Source organism: Musa acuminata, chromosome BXJ2-8 (genome assembly GCF_036884655.1).
Source record: "Musa acuminata AAA Group cultivar baxijiao chromosome BXJ2-8, Cavendish_Baxijiao_AAA, whole genome shotgun sequence".
Lineage (NCBI taxonomy): Eukaryota > Viridiplantae > Streptophyta > Magnoliopsida > Zingiberales > Musaceae > Musa > Musa acuminata.
Window position 1 is genome coordinate 46,820,829 of NC_088345.1, and position 22,548 is coordinate 46,843,376.

Below are 22,548 nucleotides of genomic sequence, written 5' to 3' on the forward strand. Positions count from 1 at the left end.
TAAGGTACATTGTCTTTCAATGTTGCTTGTGCTTGCTACCCCACTCTGTATTATCTGATTGCCTTAGTTTGTCACCTAATTGATGCTGTGAATGATACTTAACACAATGCTTCTTATCTGCTATCCCCATACACTGGCCATCTTACAGAATTTTTAAGGTCTGGAGGTGCCTCTTCTGCTTCCATGTCATCTGTCTCCACTACAACTGGATCAAGAATTAGTCTCTAGATTCTAGCCAAGTCTCTTATCTTTTGTTGCTCCTAAGTGATATACTCTCTGCTTTTTTTGCGCCCTAAATCATCATTTGATGACAACTTTGGCTTGTCAATGATTGAATTTTTCTTGGTGTTTTTTTGCTGCTTCACTGTCTGCTTCAACATAATTAGCTGAAGTGATACTGCAATTTCAGAATTATCTTGTAGAATGCTTTCATCTTTCTAGTCAGAAGAGAGGGATAATTTATTTGGCACCAATTTTGAAAGGTTTATACCTCAGAGTTTCATTGTTAGAAATTCATATAATTTTTTGTAAAAGGATTTCCTTCATGAGATCGACAAGAAAAGGGTTTATGAGATCTTATGGTGATGTTCTCTTGCTCAACTAATAGCTTTCTATATCAATTTAATTCTTTATCCAATGATATACTCCCTGTTTTAGTTATCATGAAGTCCTTTTATTTATTATCATTTACAAGTTCATACTTGATTTCTTTGTTCATTCTTTGTATTTTTCAACTCATTGTTGCTAAGAAAATATGCCATTAGTTCTTCATATGTCTACACCTGTTGTTTCATCTGAGTGTGCCAATGTTTTTCGAGTTTCGCTTACCGAATTGGATCCAAATTTTCAAGGCTAATTATTTGCAAAGGGAGTACCAGACATTCTTCTTAAAATTTTTGTAAACTGCATTATTTTTTTTCAGTTACCATCATTATTTTCTTATGTTGTGACTTTGTTCGAATGACTCAAGTAGCTTCTCAAACCAAATTTTAGATAATGTGCTGCTAATTGCAAATTGACTTGGAGTCATCTTCATCTTGATATGCTTGAGTTTGTTCATCAACTCTGCTTATTTGTTGCCATTAACTTTCTTTGTAACATTCAAGGTTATCAGAATTTATTTGGTCCACAGTGCACACTAGATTGGCAATATGATTCAGCTAAAGATTCCATAAAGATATCAGGGACAATTTGGCATCACATTCAGGGAACTTGCCATCTTTCTTTCCTATTAAATTGTTGTGCTTATAATTAGTGTTTTCTGATGTCTGAGACATTTAAGCATCTTAACAACCAGTATTCCTGAGACACCTACATTACAGTATTCCTCTTCATGGAAGCATATATTTACAGGCAATTGCATTGATCCTCCTCATATGAAGTTCATAACATCATTTACAAACTAATTGTGAGCTCATTGTTGATAATTGGTGCATGTAAAACATGAGCCTCTCTGTTCTACATATGCATCTGACCTCTCTCCTTGCTTGATGACAGTAATCTAATTTCATGCACTTCAGGAGTCTTAAATTTATGTTCACATAACAGTAACCTCATCTGAGCAAATCCTTTCAGCCAATGATGGTGCTCTCTGCACTATAATCCTTGGCTTTTGCTTATTCTGAATGAATCAAATGTAACCTATTCTGAATGAGACATTTCTATCTTGATGGACCTCACACAGAATTATTGCTTGCCTTTGCTTAGTGCTCTCCTTTTAGTTGAGGATTGTGTCAGATCTCCATTGGACTCAGTTGTGCCCTTCCAAATCATCCTAAGCTTCCATGATGATCAACATTGGAGGCTGTAACAGGTGCAGTGATTAATGCAGCAATTCATGGGCCAACTCCAACAGCACATCTGCATGATTACAGTCTGATGAGGGGTTGCAATCACCTTGGTGCACAACATTAAATGGTTTGTCTTTGGTTAGGGTATCAGGTAGTTCCTCAGCTATTGTAGTCCAATCTATGGAGGGACCAATGATTCTATTTCATCTGCATTTGCCAACCATGGCTTTGCTTAATCTCTGGGTCCAAACTTGACAACAGAGCATTTAATCTCTTTGTTTTCTTGTTCATAAAATTTCAGATATGATCCTCACAAATAGTTGTTGCTCTAATATCATATGTTGTCATAATCTTAGCGCGAGAACTATTTTCGAAATCAAAGTACTCATAAATTACTTTTCGATGGCGGATAGCGACTCTATATTAATTGGAGTCTAACTCGAGAACTAGATCGGAGTATGTGTCATGTATCGAGCTTTGATTTGCAAAAGATTAGCCTATAATTCTGTATTGGCTCTCAACATGCATGTGTCATAAATGCAAATCAAAATTGGCCCATCCAATTCGGTACGCCAAATAGGAATTAGCTTTGCTTAAGGATTTCAGAAAAGAATAATAATGTATTGCAACCATGGAATACATGCCAAACTATTCAGTGATATAGTAGAAATATATGGTTGAACAAATCAAGTCGAATGTGTGGAAATCCTATACATACAAATTGGCAAAATCCATAATGGTCCAATTTCTGGACATTATATTTTCTGCTCTTTATGTTTTCCTTTAATGTGTATGATGGAAAGCTTTTTTTTATCTATGCTGAATAATCTTCTTAGGTTCATAAGTAGCTGCTCCATAGTACATTTCTCTTCTTAAACAAAAAAAAAAAAAAAAAAGCTCTTGAGGACTATGAGATAAAAACTCATTTGTATTGAGAAACTTTAGTGTTAGACTATTTTGAGATATTATAATATTTTTCTTATTTAATAAAATCTCATCTTCTGGTCAGAAATGGATACATATCACACACAGATCACAAGAGACCATAAGAATCCCCAACTCATTATTTAATCAATAATTAAATAATTTTGATGTGATTATTTACTTATATTCTAATTTTGGTTTAACAAATAAAGCAATTACCTAAAATACAAGAATCTTGTTGTACATGTAAATCAAGACATGCACATATGACAATACGTCATGTGTCCATGTTTTCTAATGTAAGTGAAACACTTGCATGCTTTTCACATATGCAACTCTAATAAAAAAGGAATTCACTAGTTGGAGAATAGCAATGGCTTCATTAATTGACTAAAGAATTAATCTTAATTTAAAATTCTATTGCTGAAAATAAAGATCAACAAATACTTTTATTTGTTAATTATAAAACTTTATATAGATAGCATAAATTACAAACACTTCAATGATATGGGCTTTGCCGTGTTCAAGCTGGAAACCATGGGAGTCACTATCAGAAAATATAAGTTATTCTAAGTGAGGTAGAAAATTAAAAGAACAAATCCTTTAATTGAAGATTGAATTGTCTCTTCAGTGACATGTTCTTGCACAGAGACACATCTCAATCATCTACATCACCTGCACAGTTTCTACGTGCCATCGGTTCTTACGCTGCACACAAATTTACTACCTAGTCGCGGCGTTTACATGCATCTCCTGCTTGGAAGCAATGGAGTTCTTGCAGTGCGCGATGGCCGCCTGGATCGCGCTCTGCAGCTCCTCCATGGTGCTGTTGTCGGAGGAAGAGAAGGCCATGGATGTGGCGGAGAGGAGGCCGCTGTTGGTCCGAGACGTCGTCGTGGAGTCCGGCGCTGACAGCTGCGACTTACTCCGCCACCCCTCCCGTTCCCTACCGGTGGAGTGGCCGGAGAAGGAGTACGGCCTCCGGCGGAGGTCGGGCTTCTCCTTCTCCGCCCGGAGGAAGAAGAGCGGCTCCACGATTCTCGCGTACTTCCTCAGAAGCCGGCCCACGTCTAACCCTCTTTTCTTCTTCTGCGGCTTCTTCTTGAAGTCCTCCTCTTTCTCTCCATCGCCGTTCCTCCTCCTCAACCACCCGAAGCCAAAGAAGGAAGACAAGCTCCTGCCCTTGGCTTTCTCCCTGTTCTTACCGCCGTCGTCTTCGTGGTCGACGCCGGCCTCATGCTTCTGGCTTCGGTCGGCGTCGGCGTGGTCGACAGTGAGGCCGAAGTTTTCGAAGGTAATGTCCGAGGGGCGGGGAGGGCTGGTCGGGGAAGGGAGCAGGTGGAGGGGGAGGAGGTGGCCGTGAAGGAAGATATCGTCGGCCGGGGCCAAGTCGACGGCGGAAGTGGCCGTGGCCTTGCCGCTTTTGAGGGTCTTTGGTGCTGAGCTTAGTGGAGGGTGGAAGGAGATGGTGAAGGAGAACTCATGAGAAGGCGAAGCAGCTGCTGATGATGGTGGGGGTGGTGGAGGAACAACACCACCCTTATTACCTTCACTAGCTGTCTTCACTCTCTCCCTTTGGTGGTGTTGTATGTCCATGGCCCAAATTTTTGCTATCAGACGCAGGTTCAAGAGAGGAAGTATATAAATGGGGCCATCAATGTTTCATGTTCATTATCACTGGGCAAATATATCCAAACTTAACTGATATATATATATATATATATATATATATATATATATATATATATATATATATATATATATATATATATATATATATGTCATGTCCAAGTTAATTTACTACTTAGCTAAGTTAGTCAGTATCTTTAAAAATAAAAAAAAAAGGAGAATATTAAGAGTCAACTATTGGATGGGTTGTGTCTCTGCACGTGGCTACGTACTGTGCATGCATGTGTGCCCGTTAACTACTACATAATGTAATCTAAAACATGGGTTTGCCAACAAAGTGGAGATATGTAGTCAAAACAAAGAATGTACTGGTAACTGCTGGACATGCAAGCTGGCTGCCTTTGACGAGGCAAAACATCGAGACTGGAGGAATATAGTGATTTGTACAGTGTCTATGGAATGAATGCATCAGTTTTGTCAATGGTCATAGTAGGGTGGTGCCTCGGCACCTTTGCAATCTGCACAGTGATACATGTTTGTTTAACTGCCAATATAATGATGAGGCACATAGGCTAATTTCGTAGCATTTGGGAAGGTAATTTTAAGAGGCATACGATGTCATTATCTTTGTTTTCAGAATACTTTTTGAGTTTTAATGAAATTACTTTGCTTCAAAAAAAAAAAACAAAAAAACCATGGAAATATGTGAGAAAGATGAGAGTTAACATGTGGTGGGCACGTTCAATAGAACCCATTTGCAGTTGGGACTCATCTATCATTTATACCTTTGGGTGGGGAAAAGATTAGAAGACTTGAAAGAGACCTCATCATGTGAATAAAGAGGCTCATTGCAGGGCTTCTTTCATATCCATCTCGAGTTATGGTAAAATTTTATCATGTAGTAGAAAACTTCAACTTGTAGTTAAATTGTCTTAGATATTTATTCCTTTTTATATGGGTCAGTAAGCCTACCATGGATAGAAGAAGACTACACGGAGTCAACTAGTCAGTCTATGAGCAAGAAGACAACCCTAATCATTAAGAGGCATATACCAGATGTATGTAACCTATACATAGCGAATATTTACCAGGAAGGACAAACAGAAGAACACTGACCTTGTAAGTTGGACCTCAGTTTAGCTCAAGAGGACCGCCTTCGAGTGTCCTCTCTTTCTTTCAGCTACTTGCTTGGTTTCGTCACTGACACAACTGAAGAAGATGAATTCTCAGCATCTGAATAATATCATAAATCATTTCTACTTCTGAAAGAAAGACAAATAAATCACAGGAGGCATAGAAATGGACCAATCACCTCTCGCCACAAGTGTTCTCACAAGCAAACATTTTTGTGTCCTGATCTGACGAGGGGAGAAGGAAGGTTCGTGAACAAAAGATAGGAGACATCTTCAGGCCCTACACCACCTCCTATAATTTTGCACTTTCCCAAGAGGAAGGGCTTCAGCATCTTCTAAAGACTTCCTTTTTGTCTTGAAATTGGAGTGCTATATATGTATCACTTGTGGCCCGTATCTAGCTTTTGATTCACATAAAAGAAGATACGTTCGGCAAGAAATTATTGAGGACCCCTTTTTTCAGTAGTGATCAACTCACAGCCTATTGTGCTTGTCTTGATCCAACTTAGACCTGACATGTGTGTAATTTTCTTTCTGAAAATTAATTATATGCATCCCATCCCTAAAGTGTTAACAAAGAGAAAAATAAAGCTGTCTAAAGCAAGACAAGGTTTTCACAAAGTTCCCATCATGTCTATTATGCTAAGCATCTATTTTGTAAACGAAGTGTTAACAGAATTAGAAGGTCATTTGTTCTATTTAGGGCTTTGACCTCTTTTATAGATCTTGGGGAAGCTGCATGCATGACATGACAATAAAGTGCCGAGTGGCAATTGAAGGTCAACCAAAGAGTTCTGTGCATTTGTTGATACAAACAAGGGTCAATCATCATAGCTATAACAAGACCTTAATAAATCTGTGTGGGACATGTAAACTAAGACCCCAATGCAAGTTACATCTATCCAAGTAGGTAAGCCAACCTTGTCCTCATGTTTTGTTCCATGAGACCTCTTTTGATCTATAATTACATAACTTCTATATTTCTCTAAAATCTTCATGTAAGTTCTGATGGAAAGTTTTCAATTAATATTCAACTACATGATTCTTTTTTTTTCAAATTTATTCCTAATTTTGTGTTCAGTTGGGGAATTTCATGCATATTCTACAATAATTCAGATATTTCCAAAGTCTTTGTCCCCAGTATTTCGGTATTTCCAAGTCTCAGCTTACTTTAATGATATCTCAGTACTAACAAAGCCAAAGGAGCTTTAGAATTAAAGGAATGGTAAAATAAATGTAGGACCAGCAAGCTCCTGAATCTGAAATGTAGGGGGGGGATTATGAACATTGGTGGAGTGTACACATCCAGGGATGTGAATGATTTATGAGCTGGTCCATGGGATATGGATGGGAAGTCTCATGGGGCTTCCCTAAAGTCATGTTTGGGTCACTTGTTTGTTGTGTCTGTGCACTTTATTGCTCCTTATCATAAACATGACAATTTGAGTGGCCTACTGCCGGTGGTGCAGTCCAAGAAAATGGCTGTCTTGTTCCTATGGGTGCTTTGAATCTGGCTAAACCTCCCTGAGAGACCATCTAAGTACATTGTATTTTTCTTGTAGAAACTGAAGTCTTTGGCTTTTCATTTAGTTTGGTTCCTTTTGATTAGGCAAAGCAGGGAAGAACTGTCAATTCATTGAGGGATGTGATTGTCATTTTGTCAACATTTTTCAAACATGAGTGTAATTGACAAATTAGAGTGGTGAAGCAAAACTCACAGCTATAACATGGACAAATGAGATTGTCTAAGAAAACAGAGTAACACAATTCTTTTAATAAAGGTGGGATTTGTTAGAAAAATATTTATGCATGAGATGAATATTGAGTGATGATTAAAATTAACATGGCTAAGGATTAAAAGAGTTGGGTGACACACACTGAGTTTTATGTGCAACTTACTAAGATTTTGAATTGAATTGGTTTTCAATCTTATGTATATTAGTCCTAAGACTTAGGCTCATATCATTAAAAATTCCAACATAGAAGCAAAGTTGAGAGAACCAGATGATTCAATTTACTGAAGGCAAGTCAGCTGAATAATATGCCAATTTATACTTGGATTTATCCTTATAAATAAGGAGAAAGCAAATCAAAACATTTATAAATAATAGTAAGCAAACTAGACCAGCCAGCTAGACAGTAAACAGATATGGAAGAACTTTCATAAATGCGTCGGTAATGGGTATAGGAAACCAACAAAATAATAAATGGTCGCAAATGGATCAGCCCATGGATCAACCAATAATACCTACCCTGAGCATTCAAATTACCTATCTCTTATTTTTCTTTAAATATGGGACAATTGGCACATGTAGGTTCTTGAACAAATTCACTGATTAATAAAAAAAGAGAAAAAAAGTTTATGGTTGATCAAAATATTACTAAACTTGAGTAGTACTAATCATTTAGCAACAAAAGTGGCCCAGTTGGCTGGATATTACAAAATCAGATCTTAAACATGATCATAAATTGGTCAGGAGTAGATCTACCACCCTAGTTCCAGACCAATATTCTAATCCAACCATACTTGACTAAATTTGTCAGACCTTCAGTCCTAAGAGATCTTGAATTTTGTCAATTCTATATAAATCATAGTTGGCCTGGAATTGACAGAAATTTAAAAGCCACTAAATGGAGTAACATAGAGTACCAAAAGACAAAGATATGTACAGGCTAAAAATGTTGTTTCGTAGATTATAACAAGAGTTAAGAATGCATGATGCAGCTCCGAACAGCAGTAATTTACGCAGGATCTTAACCAAGCATTTGATCAGTAGTTCACCCTGACTTTGGTACTTTTGTACTATGTCTAGTTTTTCTCCATCTAATCATGGATAAAAATGGATGCTACAACAAAACTAATATTTTCCGAAACAAGAGACAAAAGGTCAATCATCTTTAACTGTGTCGACCACAAACTGTTGACATCACATCTGACAACAACTGAATGATCATTCTAATGTAGCCTAACAAAACTTAAATAGTTTATGTTAGACCTCATTTAAGTTGTGCCTCAAGCAACTTACGCTGCAATGGTAACAGCAGGTTGCTTTCTGAATCATGATATGCCTTGCGTTCTAAAGAATCAAGCAAACACAATTACCTCTCAAGGGAAACCCCGTGCATAGGGAGCACCATTTCAGGTGTGAACATGCCAGAGTTCCCAACCTCCACCCATTTCTTCAAACCTTCATGATAACTGAACAACAGAACCAGTTCAGACAAGATCAGGAACATTTTAAGTTCAAGATATGAAAAAAGAATTTGCTACCAAAAGATTTCCGTGCTTGGTTTTAGGCACAAGCTTTAATATGCCTAAACAACAAGGATGAAATACCGTAGTCAGATAAAGAAATGCAAAATACTCTGAACATAATGCTTCAGCCAGCATCCGAGCTGAGGTGCTCTAAAGTTCTACAGTTGAACACTAAATTATTTACAGGCAGGTTAATCTCTTTGTAAAATCAGGACAAGTAAGGGAGACTGAAATGCAAACAGATAAACCCTGAAAACCTGAAACTACAAAGAAGGTGCAGAGCCTTCTCATACTAATGGAATGGCTTTGAACTAGGTATTATGATTGGAGACACCAGAGCTCCTAGATCAAGACATGGTTGCCCTATTACTAACATAACAAGTGATTATGAAATCAAATGACGAAGAATACAGAATTAGTAGTAATCATATACTTTGGAGAACTTTGATGTTTATGGGACTGGTGTCTTACCTCACAAGCGTTGAGTGAGGCAAGATGGGCTATTTTTTCATTATATGTAATATCAGTTCAAATGAAAATTTGTAGTTTTTGGGTCTCAAAACTGAAAAGCATATCTATCTATAAGCAACAAACCACATCTTTACTCTTCGCTAAACCCAACTAGGAACCAAAATCCCTATAACCCAATGCCCAATAGGAGAAGGAAAAGAGAGGAGGTTGAGGAGTGGGGAGTCCTATTAGTGAGAGCCAACGCCAGGCTAAGATACCAGTCCAACTACGAACTGTTGATTATCAATAACAGGATTATTGACTGCAAACTGTCAGACTGTCGACCGTCAATCACCGTCCTCTCCTTTCCTCTCCTCTCCTCTCCTCATACATATAAGCCATACTAGGGAGAACAAAGATCCATTTGTAGCAATGCAAAAATTAACCAAATATAATAGTAACTATAACACATGAACTTTAGAACATTGATAAGGTATTTCAGAGTTCAGAGAGTTGGACTTTAAAAGATTTATAAGAGAACTTAAGACATGATTCGACATTAACTAGAGGCACCGATCTTCCTGAGGAATTCAAGGTTATCCCCTTTCTTTTTAAAAATCAAGCTTTCCAGGAAAAGAAAAAAATCACTAGGAACTATAATAAACAAATAATTTTTTTTTTTGGTTGATGTCTGTGTAAACCTAATGCAGGCATTGACACAAGTCAGGCAGGATAAACTTTTTGCTAAAGCATAACTTTGCATTGTGCATAGTAACATTATCCAAGATCCTAGAGTCTATGATTGCATTGGCAATACTGACTGCCCTTCGAATACAGGTTTGGTAAGTGTAAATACACATAGGTTCACAATGCATACGAAACAGAACTAACACATAAAGCCTTGACATGTTCATATCAACCAAATACAACAAATTCAAGCATTTGAGTAAACGATAGTAAAGATAAAAGAACAAAAAGGGCATTCCATCAATAAGAGAACAAGAAGGGTGGTGAAATTTTACCTTTCTAGATACAGATCCCCTGGCAATCTCAATTCGATCATTCTTTTTAGCCCATGATGACCCAATACTGAAAACCTAGGTATCCAATCTTGCCTGAACCACAAGACGGATTTAAATATATTTTCGTACTTCTCAAATATCACAACCAATTCCATTTCCAGAACCAAGATTAAACTAAAAAATAACACTGACCATCATATTTTCCAAGGAAATCCCCTCGGAGGTACGGCCAAGAAGAAGTTGACCTCCGGCGATCCTTTAACCGCATACAGTTTCCCCTCTTCGCTAAAAAGATAATTGTCCTTCTTAAATTTCCTGTAGGAATCCTCAAGAGACAATTAATAAAGACCAGGGTTGGGAGATTGAAAGGCGTTGGCCTCGACGACCTCAAAGCCATAGAGACCCTTGATGACTTTCTCGAGCTCAGTATGGTCGACTCCGTCAACGGCGGTGAACTCGTGGGAGTCGGTGATCCCGTCGTCGGCCTGGAGGAACCCTAGAATCGCGTCCTTCGCCATTTTCTTGGCACCGCGGCCGTTGCCTCACCTCCGGCCGTCTTTGGTATCTCACATCAGCGTTTCGACCGTAGGCAGACAGCGGGCTTTTGGATCAAGGATCCGTAACAGACCAGAAAGGGAACCCCAATTTTTAATTCGGATCCTGAACTATTGGAGCTCCATTAGCCAATTCGTTCCGACGCGTACTGTGCCTCCATTTCGCTTCAAGCTACGTGTCGAGACTTCGATTAATGACTTTGAGATGCGTAACAGCACACGCGGACGGTGCGGATCATATCCCTGTGCGCTGTACCGGGGACGAGCCGAAACCGTTGTCTGGAATCGGGTTAACGCCCCATGGGGTCACCGCTTATGGCACGACCGCGGCTGGGCCTGGTGATGTGTGCGACAGCACGTTGTCATCACTTAAATCGTGACGTAAGCGGGAATATGGGATACACCGTCGACTTGAGTCTGACAACACACGACGTCATCGGATCCGAGTCGTAACATTAGTCGTAGCTTGAGAACATTGTCAAAAGCGAAAGATAGTACCACAATATTGAACCTTAAACATCAGCTACAAAACCAGACAACGATCTGAAGACGAGAGAGACATGGATATGAAGACGATGAAGCTCGCCGGACTATGTTGGGTTCATCATCGTCTTACTGTGGCAACTTGTTCAACTTGCAGTACTGGTAGTCCTTGTACTTCTTCGTCTTATATTTCGCAGGGTTTTGATCACTCACGAACTGGGGCAGAGGGCCGACCATCATCTCCGGCGGCGGTGAGCAGAACACCGGCCATGATATCCTTACTTTCTCCTTGTTCACGGTGGCCCTATGCAACACGCTCTTGTACTTCCCATTGCTCAAAATCTACAGCAAGAAACAAGAAGTACATGAAATGTTTGGTAAGAGAGGTAAAAGAGCAAGCAACACGGGTGGTAGCAGCTACCTCAATCTGATCGCCAATGTGGATGATGAGGGCACCGGGAACGTAATCGATGTCGATCCAGCGGTCATCCTTGGAGATTTGCAGGCCGGGGACGTCGCTGGGGACGAGTATAGTGACCGCCGACAAGTCGCTATGAGCCACCACCCCGAGCGCCAGGTCCGGCCGGGGGCATGGCGGGTAGTAGTTGATCTTGAGCAGCATGTCCATCTCCTCCCCTCCCAATGCCTTCTTCAGAGCACTCCCTTCGAGCCCTAACCCTAATGAAAGGCTGTCCAGTATCTTGTCCAAGATTCCCAGCAAGTACTTGGTGTATTCCTCGTTAGCCTCCCTGTATCATGAGGTGAAGAGAGAGAGAGAGAGAGAGAGAGAGAGAGAGAGAGAGGACTCATTCACACGTAGATGTGTGCGTGTGTATGTGTGTGTGAGAGAGAGAGAGAGAGAGAGAGAGAGAGAGAGGACTCATGCACACGTAGATGTGAGTTGGGAAGAGAAGGAAAGAGTAAGCATACCTATACGAAGAAGGCTGACGGGGCCACATTCCATGGTTGATGCGAGAAGGAGGCCAGACGTTGTGGAACAAGTAGTCGCCCCAAGCCTTCTTGCCGTTGGGATCCTTCTGGATCTGCGTGCCGTAGCCCTCGATGCTCCCGGAACGAGGATCCGCCGCGTAAGACTCCTTCTCCTCTTGCGGCAACTCGAAGAACTCCCTCCCCACGCGTTGCAGCTCCCCGATCACAGCGGCCGGGATTCCGTGGTTCACCAGCTGGAAGATCCCCCACTCCCGGCTCGCGTCGGCGATCGCGTCCACCACCCGGTCAGTGTCGGCGAGGTCGATGACCGGGACGGCGGGGGCGGGGCCGCGGTACGTGGTGGCGCCGGGCTGCTCGTCCTCCATGCGCACGAACTCGGGAGGGATGGTGTCCTTGGACTGTAACATGGAGGCAATGGCTTGCACCTTGACTTGCGCCATTCCCTGGTGACACAGTAAGGGATCCTTGAGCCGGTACAAGGGGAGGAGATGACATACAAAGGTACTGTTGCCTAATTGGAGTAGAGAAGACGACCTTATTCCGGTAAGACAAGACTCGGTCAACAGATGACAACCGCTATTTCGGAGGCTTTTCCTCGTTTTAGATGAGACATCAGATGTAAGCTGGTCATGCATCCTAAAACAAATATATTATTTGAACTTATATCAGATATAATTCTTCTAGGGTCAATAAATGGAACAAAATCATCTCTAACGATGCATAGTACTCATAGAAAGAAGCATTTAAAAATATAATATTTTTAGATGCATAGTTAGTATGTAATTTCCATAATATTCTCCATTATTACTCATAGAAAGAAGCCTTATCGTCTGTACTACTCACGTTCTCATTGAGGAAGCAACGTAATGACCGACCAGGAACGAGTCGTGGTCGTAGTCGTGACGTAGTCATGAATTCGTAACCTGTTATATCCACCCTTGCTTTTCCATCACACGTGCCGTGATCAATCATGATTCGTGAAACACCGCGAGGCAGAAGATCCAAGCGTGAGACTGGGATAGAGCTAAACGATGTGCACTTTGTGTGGACTATGAAGAGGAGACGTGACCGTCGCCACAGCGTGTTCACTGCAGCTGCCTCATCTTCTTCTCCATGCACGAGAACAAAATTGTCCACTGGGAAAACAACATGAGCATGTGATCCGATTGATTTGATAGCCCCATCGTCAGATCTTCATAAATAATTTTTATATAATTTTATATATTCGAATATGACATCTATTGCTTATATATTAATATACTAATAATATCATTTGACGTACGTTAATATTATAGTGTATATTTAAGGTTTTACATAATATCCCAAAAAAAGCAACCAGACACGAAACACGTTCGCCCTCCAACAGCTTAACAATGGTTCCATTTTATGTTGCTCGTGAGGCAGAAAGGCGTTTCCTGTGTCACGGGAGACAGGCGAGCTCGGCCTTTGGAACGTCCACCAGTAGTTTATTTACACGTAGGTGGAATTCTTCCTCCAGGGGTTCGCCCGCGAGACATTGTGAGCCGCGGTGAGATCCGCTGCAGAGGATGTTGCAGTTTGCGACCACCGGTCACGCGCCACGTAGGTGAATCGCTTTTGGGTACGTGAATTGATGACTTCCGACCTTCCACCGGCATCAGCGGATAGAGAGTGGATGCCGGAGGGGATACCGCGGAGTCGAGGTCGCCTACATTATGGCTGAGATGGGAAGGTGACGAGGAGTAGAGGAACGACCGGCGGTGGAAATGGCAGCCTGGACTCCTTAATCTACTGCGCCTCCGACCACCACGCTTCGACCGGGACTGCGCCGTCGGATCCGACCGCGACGACGGCATCTCCGTCTTGGTTTCATCCCTCTCTCTCTCTCTCTCTCTCTCGTCCCCCTCTGTTCAAAATCGAGCCTTTTTCCCGAATTCCTTGTTGTTTCGGACCAAGGACATGTGGTGGTGTTAATGTCTGATCTCTGTCGGCTCCACGGATTCGTTCCTTGAGACGGAAGAAAGGGTAGCTTTTGAGAAAGGAAGTCAACATTTCTGACAGCTTTTTTAAAGATCAGGTTTGAATAAAATAGTGCGCACTTGTTCGAGGGATTTATTGGGTCGTAATTAAACGGATCTGCCGTTTCTTTGGATGGGAAAGAAGACAACGATGGCGATATAGAAAACAAGCAAGAACAGTGAAGGAAGCGGAGGGCAAGAGACAAGTGGAAGAGGAAAAGAAATAGATGAAAGGGGGGAATTTTGTTTGAAAAATGACAACTTTTTTGGTTTCCCCAATCCATATCGAGTTCTTTTCCTTCTGTGGCGCCTTGTAAGGTCCCGGTTGGCTTCCTCTGCCTTAACAGGGACGCTTCAAGCTTCCACGATTGATACGGCCCTTGGCCGGACGCGAGCGCGCCGGTAGTGGCCCTCCCACGGGCCCAGAAGCAGCGGGCAGGCCGTCCTCTCCTAGCCCGCTCCCTGATATCCTCACCCTCCCTCGGTGACACAGTCGTCCGCCACCTAATCCCTCCAAAGGTTTGTACTGCTCCTCTTTCTGCTACTGTTACCGCCACTTCCCCTTTCAGAAGGGAAAGACACCCATCTCGCAAGCCTTTTCAGTTCTCACGGAGAAGAAGCCTCGTATCTGTGCTCACATTGTAAAGCTGTGAACCATAGTTCCTGTCCTTGTAGAACGCTACAGCTGGCAATGCAGATCTGAGGCTGCTTCTTTCCATCGCTCGATTCCGACGGCCGGAGCGCCTATGCGTCTGTTCTGCCGCCGCGGCACTTCGCTGGTGGTGTAGCAGGGATGAAGAAGAGCTCCGGCGCCTCCTGTCGTAGCAGATCCGGGACGTTCCCAAGCCCCGGGACGCCTATCTACCGGCACGGCGTCGGCTCGGTCGCGTACCAGAACGGATGGAGCTCGGAACGAGTGCCGCTGCCAACGCACTGCAACCGGAGATACGGGGGCAGCGGCGTGTTGCTGCCGTTCGCCAATGGGAGGGCTTTGCCATCGAAGTGGGAGGATGCAGAGAGATGGATCTTCAGCCCGGTCTCAGGTGATGGGGTCGGGAGCTCGTCGGTGCCCCCCTCGCATCATAGGCGGCCAAAGTCAAAGAGCGGCCCGCTCGGAGCTCCTGCTGGGAAAGCCGGGGCATATTCATCGGCGTCACCGCTGGTTCCTTGCTTTGACAGTGGCAGGGTTCGGAATTATGCGGCGAACTCGCCTTTCTTGGCGGGAGTTCTAATGCCGGAACGCAGCTTTTGTGGCAATGGTGGTGGAGTAAGAGGAGGAGACGGTGGTAGCGGTGGAGGAGGAACAAAAGGAGTTGGTGGTACTGGTGGTGGCAGCATGGGTGGGAAATCTCATGCTGGTAATGGAGAGCCTTATGTTGTTCGATCTGCTAGTATTCATGGGTGGTCAGACACACTGATCGAGTCTTCTTCATCAGTGCCCAGCTCCCAGGGTACTACCGGACAATGTTCTTGCTTTCTTCATCCCTTTATCTGCAAGTTATCATCAAAATTTCTGTTTTCTCCATGTTGACAACACACACTGTTTGCAAATAACAATTACTTCCGCATAAACCCCGATGAGCTAGGAAGAGTTGGACTATATGCAACTGGTTGTTTTTTGTTCTTGTTTGTTTTTATAAATCCTAGATTCATGAGCAATTTCACATGCCACTATGAAGAACTTTATATGTTTGCTTGTGCTCATGGCCAGCAATATATTTCCATTTCAGATTAATAGTCTATGCTACTAATCAAATAAGTGTGTGCTGTTTATTAATATATGTAATCTTTTTTATGATAATAGCTTCTCATGATGGATATGTTTACAATTATTTTTTATTAAGGATATGTCAGAAAACCTCAGACACCATAGTCGATTTTGTGCAAATTATAGGAATCTTTGAGGATTTGTTCTACTCATTAATTGCTTCTGCCTCAACATTCTTTGTCAGAGAATTGCTACTCAACTACTGATCATGTTTTAAAAACAATATTCTAGTATCTTGTGTTTTGTTGGCTTGATTTAATCGTGTGCCATTTGCAGATACCGATATTGATTTACTTGCTGTTTTTCATTTTTTTTTCATTTATCTCCATTTCTATCTAACTTGACATACATGCTCTAGATATGCATTTCCTATTCGAACAAAGTATTTTATATCACATACAATATTTTCTATGTAAACCACTTTGGTTTCCTGAGCACATTACATGGTTATTCAATTTTACATGTTTAAGTAAAACAAGTAATGCTGATTGTCAAAGCAAAGAGTTTCTATTATCGTGTTGCGTGCGAGTTCTGAAAGACTTCATTCATTTATACTTTATTGTCATAAGGATGCTGCATGGTAGTTCCATTCATCTCTGATATAATTTCTATTAGCTGGGGGCATGTACACCTCCCTGTGCAGTTCCAGTTCTTTCCATGTTTGACACCAAGTTCCTCAGAGTGGGTGATTGTCTAATAACTCATAAATGATAGCATACTTTTGTAAATTAGCATGACTTTAATGTATCTTCGTATACATAACAGAACACCTTAAGCTATAATTTATTGCCCTTGTCTTGCAGCTTTTTGGATTTTTGAAATATATTAAGCAAGAATATACTGTAGTTTATGCTGTGTATGGTGGTATAATGAGCATAAATCCTATCACCTTTTCAAGTAGTTTAACTTACCAGATAATATTTGGATTCACATGCAGATGAGAAATCTGAAGGTAACAGAGAATCAGCTTCCACAGTCTCGGCCGCAGTTTTGAGAAAGGATGTGGCAACACAAATGAGTCCAGATGGAAGTATTCCATCCTCTCCCAAAGGGAGGCCTTTTTCCCCTTCCCCATCTTCAGTCCCTCCCCTTGAGGAGCTAGAGAATCACTTCTCAAAGTCGGTGGTTAGGGATGTTCAGGTAGATGATCAAGTTACGGTCACCAGATGGTCCAAGAAACACACAGCACGAGGCTCTGATAGGCGTTTAGCGAGCATCCTAGAATGGAAGAAAAAGAAGACTGAGGCATCAAATAGTTCTGGTTGGGAAGTTGATGAAACAGCAAAATCCACATCAAAGTAACATCATCTTTTTCCTATGCTATCCTTTTCGAGTCAGTCCATGTTATGCATGCAATAAACTTTGAGGCACATTGTTAATAATCCGTAGATTTGAATGATTGTGTAGTGACACCATATTAAAGCACTTGCATTGAGTGCCGAATGGCAGCAACAGATATTTGTCCAACAGAGATAGTCCTTGCCTACACCATGAGAGTGCATTATGTGAATGTAACTTGAACCTGTCTTCCTTACAGTAATTAACTGCTACAGTAGTCTTTTATACGCCCCTTTAAGCTTAACTATCTTCCTAAAAGTGATTAGCTTGCTGCGCTAGTCTTTTTAAAGGCCTTACTTGAGCAATCTTCCATGAGCAAGCCTGTAATCATTCTTCTATCAAAAATTACTTGATTTATACATGTATATCTACATGATAAGTTCCGCTTTTTATTGGAGAAATAGAAAGATTCTGAACACCTTTTGCTTATTTTGCTTACATGATATGGGTAATTGTATTATAATTGGTCTGATATATGCCCAAATTTCTGACCACTCTTAACATATTCAAAGGTATAAGAGAGAGGAAGCCAAGATCACTGCATGGGAGAATTTGCAAAAGGCAAAAGCTGAGGCAGAAATCAGGAAACTAGAGGTGCTTCAGAACTTGAATGGTTTACCTTATTATATTGGTCACTGTAGTTTATTATTTATCATACTTTTCCTTAGTTTTCTGGAAAATAATTTTCTCATTCATAAATTACTGATCACAGATGAAACTATAAAAGAAAAGATTTTCCTCGATGGAAAAAATTCTATACAAACTTAGATCAGCTCAGAACTTGAATGGTTTACCTTATTATATTGGACAACGTAGTTTATTATTTATCATACTTTTCCTTAGTTTTCTGGAAAACAATTTTCTCATTCACAAATTATTGATTCCAGATGAAATTAGAAAAGAAAAGATCTTCCTCGATGGAAAAAATTCTAAACAAACTTAGATCAGCACAGAAGAAAGCACAGGAGATGCGAAGTACTGTTACTACCAGCCAAGACAACCAGCTAGGAAAGACCACCAGAAAGGCTTCATACTTCTGCAAGAGTGGTCAGATCAGTTCTCTGAGTGGCTGCTTCACTTGTGCCTTCTAGTCTTCATATTTCAAGGTAAACTTCACTAGAATCATAGATTTAGTAAGTTGATTATACATCATGTAATTTTAATTTCCAAGTTTCATCAAATCTTCCTTACCACTTTTTGGTACTGGTTAGAGTTTAGATTTATTAAAATTAGGAGAGGAATCTGTCAGCTTATTATTATTTAATCCAAGAGATATAGATTATGTAATAAACTATTCAATTCATTAACTGTCTTGTCTTGAACAAATTTAATCTTTCTAAAATGGCAGATTTTTTCTTATACTCGTGCTTAGCATGTAGAGGCATCCAATCTGCCATACCTGCTACTTCAATGGTTTCTGTCATTCAGTCTTTAGTCTGGTTTGATGGCAGCAATCTAATTAAAGAACTGAGGACACTATATTTCATAGTAACACGTGATCACTGTATGTAGGATTGTATTTGTTTTCTCTGTTTAGGAATGGAGCCATTTGTCAAGAATCAGGGACTAGCAGTTTGATTTTTGAATGGATTATCTGCAATGAAATCCCATGGCTGCATGTGATATATATTTGTGTTGATATTATAGTAGTTTTATTTCACTAGTAATGGCCTTTGGATTGAGTGGAAAGGAGCAGCTAGCTAATCATCAAGTTCCTATGATGTTTATGTGGCACTCATTTAAATGTATATAGCTTGAAAAATGCTTCTACTTTCCTAATTTTCCTCTGTCACAACGGATGCTTAAAAAATTATCTTTTCTTTTATTTTTTGAAAAATAAAAGCTGGACAGATGCTGTCTTATTTCTATTCACGACATCTATATAAATGTTGAAGTCCCGAGTTGGAACTCAACGAGTGTCCAACAAGAGTGGATTACACATGGCACCCATGACTCATGAGAACCCCAATGAGACTAAAGAACAATATTGCATTAAACCAATAGCCTTAATTATCTCAATTATTTGAATACAAGGGAATGATTTCAGCATCTCTTCCTTTGCTGTCATTTGCTAAATCTGCTAATGGCACATGAATGGGCTTGATTATCTAAAACAAGGCAGCATTCTATTTCTTTTTCTGAAAAAAAAAACTGTTATATTTTCCTGTTGAGTTTGCTTTCTAGCAAACGTAGTCATGACATTCCCGCAGACTATGAAACTTTTACCATGTGAACTTTTATGAAACTGTTTAATGACATTCAGTTAATGACCGTGTCCTGTGGCATGAGTCTTAGCTCTGATATGGGAACCTTGTCAGTCCAATCCCCGGGACCTATGTTTTTCTTTGCTTTTGTGGTAATGGTGAATGATTATCTTTGGCGATCAAATATTTTCTTTTGGTAAGTTTCTGTTCTTTAAAAAAGAGCATATATGCTTGTATGTCTTCTGAAATATTTTTCATTATTGTAGGTAAATGATTATTTTAAATATTTCTTGATGATATGCGAAGTGAGATGGAGGTGTTTAAGTGGTGCAATTTGTTCTGCTGGCTAGTTTCAGGTGCCTTTGGTTTAGGCTGCTCTGAAGCAACATACAGTTAGGAGTATAAATAAGAAATTACTAGTGTCAACTGCAAATAATGGTATTCCATCAGAACAAAGCTCGGGAAGGCGAAATGAAAACAGCTTTCTTAATGGACACACACTACATGTTGAGACAAATACTATATGTCTGTAAGCATTTTTGTGATTCCTCTGTTTTGTTTCATGGATAGGATTTGCATGAGGCCATGGAAGGAATTTGTTCTCCCTAGTTACGCTGGCATGGAATCATTGCAGCTAAGAATGATGGTGCACCAGCATTCGGTTTTGTGCATGGTGGAATAACAACTATCAGAATCATTGGCACATACTACAGAGGAGCCATGAGCTTGTTGAATTGCCATTCATGTGATGATTAACTTGGTCTGGTTTCTTCCTCAAATGTTACTACAAGGAACAACTTGTCCTCGAATGCTTTATCCTGCTCTCCTTGTAGAATGCATACTATTCGGGTAGCACATTATAATCAATTCTCTCTTCATTAAATTCATCTGGAGGTGGACCTCATGTACCTATCCAATGAGCTCTGTTTTTTGAGTAGCTAAGCTGTTTGTTTGCCTTTGATGTAGCTTAGCTGCACTTATAGAGCGTCTGTTGTTTTCTGGTATCAATATGAAATAGTGATCATGACAATTTTTGTCACTGAAATGTCTTCTTTATCAGTTTTATGCTGCCTTACCAGATCACTGGAGAGGAGAATTTAGGAGGCACACATTGGCTTGGAGAAATAGCACTTGTGATAATGATTGCTATAATAATTTTAGAGAAGTCATGGCTTCTTTGTTATAATTTTTTATAGAATTGGGATAATGACTGTTGTTGATTGTCATGAAGGTTCACAAAATCATGCATTGCAATATCCTAAAGAGTCATATATGAAGGTTGTGCTGCCCTTAAATTATTATAGTAAATGTGATTTACCATCAAAGACCACATTTTTTACACTTCTTTGTTGCAGTTTATGTGGTTTTATTACTCATGATTTCAAATTAGGCATGTGGAGAAACTGTTGTCTAATCAATCTAAATGTAGCCAACATTGAAGTGCTCTATAAATTGATCAAGCTTTATAATTAACTGAGATATATTTGTCTCTGGTGACTCCTTACATGAGAATCAATGACCTTTTAGCTGCACTTACACAACACTGTACACCTGCATCCATCATTCCAAATTATGCTAACCTCAGGAGAAAAAGACTTGTCATTTTGTGATGAATTCAGCATTAAGCTAATATACACTCTTTGCATTGATTACAAGAAGTGAAAGCAAATGCTTTTGCCATATGCATGAAAGCATCTCATCATTGCAATGCAGTACGTAATACATGGAAAATAAGAGCACTGGTGTTCACAGACCAATTTGCTGTTAAGCAACAGCAAGTGTCTGGAACTGAGGAGGAAAGGGAACTTGGTCAGAATGAAAGAGATGAGTCTGGTCCCAGAAGCACATGAAGGAATGGTAACAAATGTTAATGTTGCAAGAGCTCTTCCCCATCTCAGATCTAACACAACAAAGGAAAGAAAGCAAAAGGTCAAGTGGCACAGTGACAGGCACATGTGAGGAGCACTGAGCTCCCAACATCCCACAAGGCCATGCATGGACTGAAAGCAGAGCAGGTTCAGTGCATTCCCCTCAGCATTTCTCATGAGGTTGGTGTGAGAAAGGATCCATGAGCATGACTGGTATCTGCAGTACAAGTCCATGCAGGTGGCTGGAGTGATGGACAAAGATGTACAGATGAGGCTGGTGGGAAGAACTCCTCATCCGAGTTGCTGTTCTCGTTGTTGTCGATGCTTTGATCCTTGTGTCTCTTTTGGCCAGGAGGGATGCACCGACATGCAGCAGAATCCTGAGGAGATCTGAGTCTTGTAAGGCCTTCCTGGAAATTTGGGTCTTGTTCATGACTAGTTTGCTGGCATTCCTGGTGGAAGCAACATCTTTGCAGACATTGATAGAAACATGAGACTGCAAACAATGAATGGTCCCTGACAACAAGTCTAAGATGATGATGTATGTGTGGTCTCGGAGGATGAAGGAGAAGGTTTTGGTGGACACCTGTTCTCCAGTTCAGCACATGATTCCTGGTTCTATTGACAAGCGCATGATTGTATGAATGCATGAGAGAGAGAGAGAGAGAGAGAGAGAGAGAGAGGATATGTTTATTCATCAATAAGTGTATTTCTGTAATATTGTCAATGTATGGTTGTTAAAGAGATGCAATTCTACAAATATCCTGCAATCAATGCATCAAACAATCAAAGGAAATGGATGGATTGTGATAGCTTTGGTTATGCTTACTCCAAGACAAGCAAAATGAGAGCCATAAGAACTTGTTCTAACTTCTTACTTGGACCAGATTGGATGAGGGAAAAAACACCATAATGTTTTATGAAAACAATATAGCAATAGTTTTATGTTACTCTCCTAAGAATCAATCATAGAAGCTGCTTTAATAATCTGCATTAAAAAAAAGAAAATTAGCCTGCATTTTATCCACTGTATGAGCATTTTCTTCAGGTAATGCATCTTCTGGTTCAAAAAATTGTCATTTGTTTCCTCCATATTATAACACACAAATCATGTATGCTTTAGTTTCTTCTTCTTCTTCTTCTTCTTTTCTCTCTCTCTCTCTCTCTCTCTCTCTCTCTCT

At 40.5% G+C, this 22,548-nt stretch overlaps 3 protein-coding genes across 12 annotated transcripts; 1 reads left to right on the forward strand and 2 right to left on the reverse strand.

The window, feature by feature from the left end:
• Positions 1-1,150: 1,150 nt before the first annotated feature.
• On the reverse strand, positions 1,151-10,814 carry LOC103995224 (BRI1 kinase inhibitor 1). 5 transcript variants are annotated; one of them, XR_010489490.1, is made up of 5 exons: positions 10,397-10,814; positions 10,205-10,297; positions 8,580-8,675; positions 5,460-5,552; positions 1,151-1,860 (listed from the first exon to the last, which is right to left on the reverse strand). XR_010489490.1 is itself a non-coding variant. In XM_065122053.1 (5 exons), exon 5 carries the CDS (start codon positions 4,308-4,310, stop codon positions 3,438-3,440), a length of 873 nt encoding a protein of 290 aa, XP_064978125.1. In that variant the 5' UTR covers positions 4,311-4,324; positions 5,460-5,552; positions 8,580-8,675; positions 10,205-10,297; positions 10,397-10,814; the 3' UTR covers positions 3,301-3,437. The 5 variants fall into 5 exon arrangements, 2 of the variants coding, with proteins under 2 accessions (XP_064978125.1, XP_064978124.1); XR_010489489.1 differs by having other exon boundaries at positions 5,656-8,675; XM_065122053.1 differs by lacking the exon at positions 1,151-1,860 and adding an exon at positions 3,301-4,324.
• A 556-nt stretch (positions 10,815-11,370) lies between these two features.
• On the reverse strand, positions 11,371-12,679 carry LOC103995223 (flavonol synthase 1-like). Its single transcript, XM_009415767.2, has 3 exons — positions 12,172-12,679; positions 11,663-11,990; positions 11,371-11,583 (listed from the first exon to the last, which is right to left on the reverse strand). The coding sequence occupies exons 1-3, from the start codon at positions 12,630-12,632 to the stop codon at positions 11,371-11,373; spliced, it is 1,002 nt and encodes a 333-aa protein (XP_009414042.2). The 5' UTR covers positions 12,633-12,679.
• Positions 12,680-13,770: 1,091 nt separating this feature from the next.
• Positions 13,771-20,506, forward strand: LOC135585122 (uncharacterized). Of its 6 annotated transcripts, none has more exons than XM_065122057.1 (6): positions 13,773-14,708; positions 14,850-15,640; positions 16,895-17,255; positions 17,808-17,889; positions 18,183-18,401; positions 20,070-20,498. In XM_065122057.1, exons 2-5 carry the CDS (start codon positions 14,983-14,985, stop codon positions 18,384-18,386), a joined length of 1,305 nt encoding a protein of 434 aa, XP_064978129.1. In that variant the 5' UTR covers positions 13,773-14,708; positions 14,850-14,982; the 3' UTR covers positions 18,387-18,401; positions 20,070-20,498. The 6 variants fall into 6 exon arrangements, with proteins under 6 accessions (XP_064978128.1, XP_009414038.2, XP_009414039.2 ...); XM_009415765.3 differs by having other exon boundaries at positions 14,865-15,640; XM_065122056.1 differs by having other exon boundaries at positions 13,771-15,640; positions 19,766-20,506.
• Positions 20,507-22,548: the final 2,042 nt, after the last annotated feature.

Bases quoted from the DNA above. Each gene is read 5' to 3' on its own strand.
- LOC103995224 (XM_065122053.1), bottom strand. From the start codon at position 4,310: ATGGACATACAACACCACCAAAGGGAGAGAGTGAAGACAGCTAGTGAA.
- LOC103995223 (XM_009415767.2), bottom strand. From the start codon at position 12,632: ATGGCGCAAGTCAAGGTGCAAGCCATTGCCTCCATGTTACAGTCCAAG. The intron at 11,991-12,171 runs GTATGCTTACTC...CTCATGATACAG, and splicing joins CGTCAGCCTTCTTCGTATAG to GGAGGCTAACGAGGAATACA. The intron at 11,584-11,662 runs GTAGCTGCTACC...TTCTTGCTGTAG, and splicing joins ACATTGGCGATCAGATTGAG to ATTTTGAGCAATGGGAAGTA.
- LOC135585122 (XM_065122056.1), top strand. From the start codon at position 14,983: ATGAAGAAGAGCTCCGGCGCCTCCTGTCGTAGCAGATCCGGGACGTTC. The intron at 17,256-17,807 runs GTAACATCATCT...ACATATTCAAAG, and splicing joins ACAGCAAAATCCACATCAAA to GTATAAGAGAGAGGAAGCCA. The intron at 17,890-18,182 runs GTGCTTCAGAAC...TATTGATTCCAG, and splicing joins CAGAAATCAGGAAACTAGAG to ATGAAATTAGAAAAGAAAAG.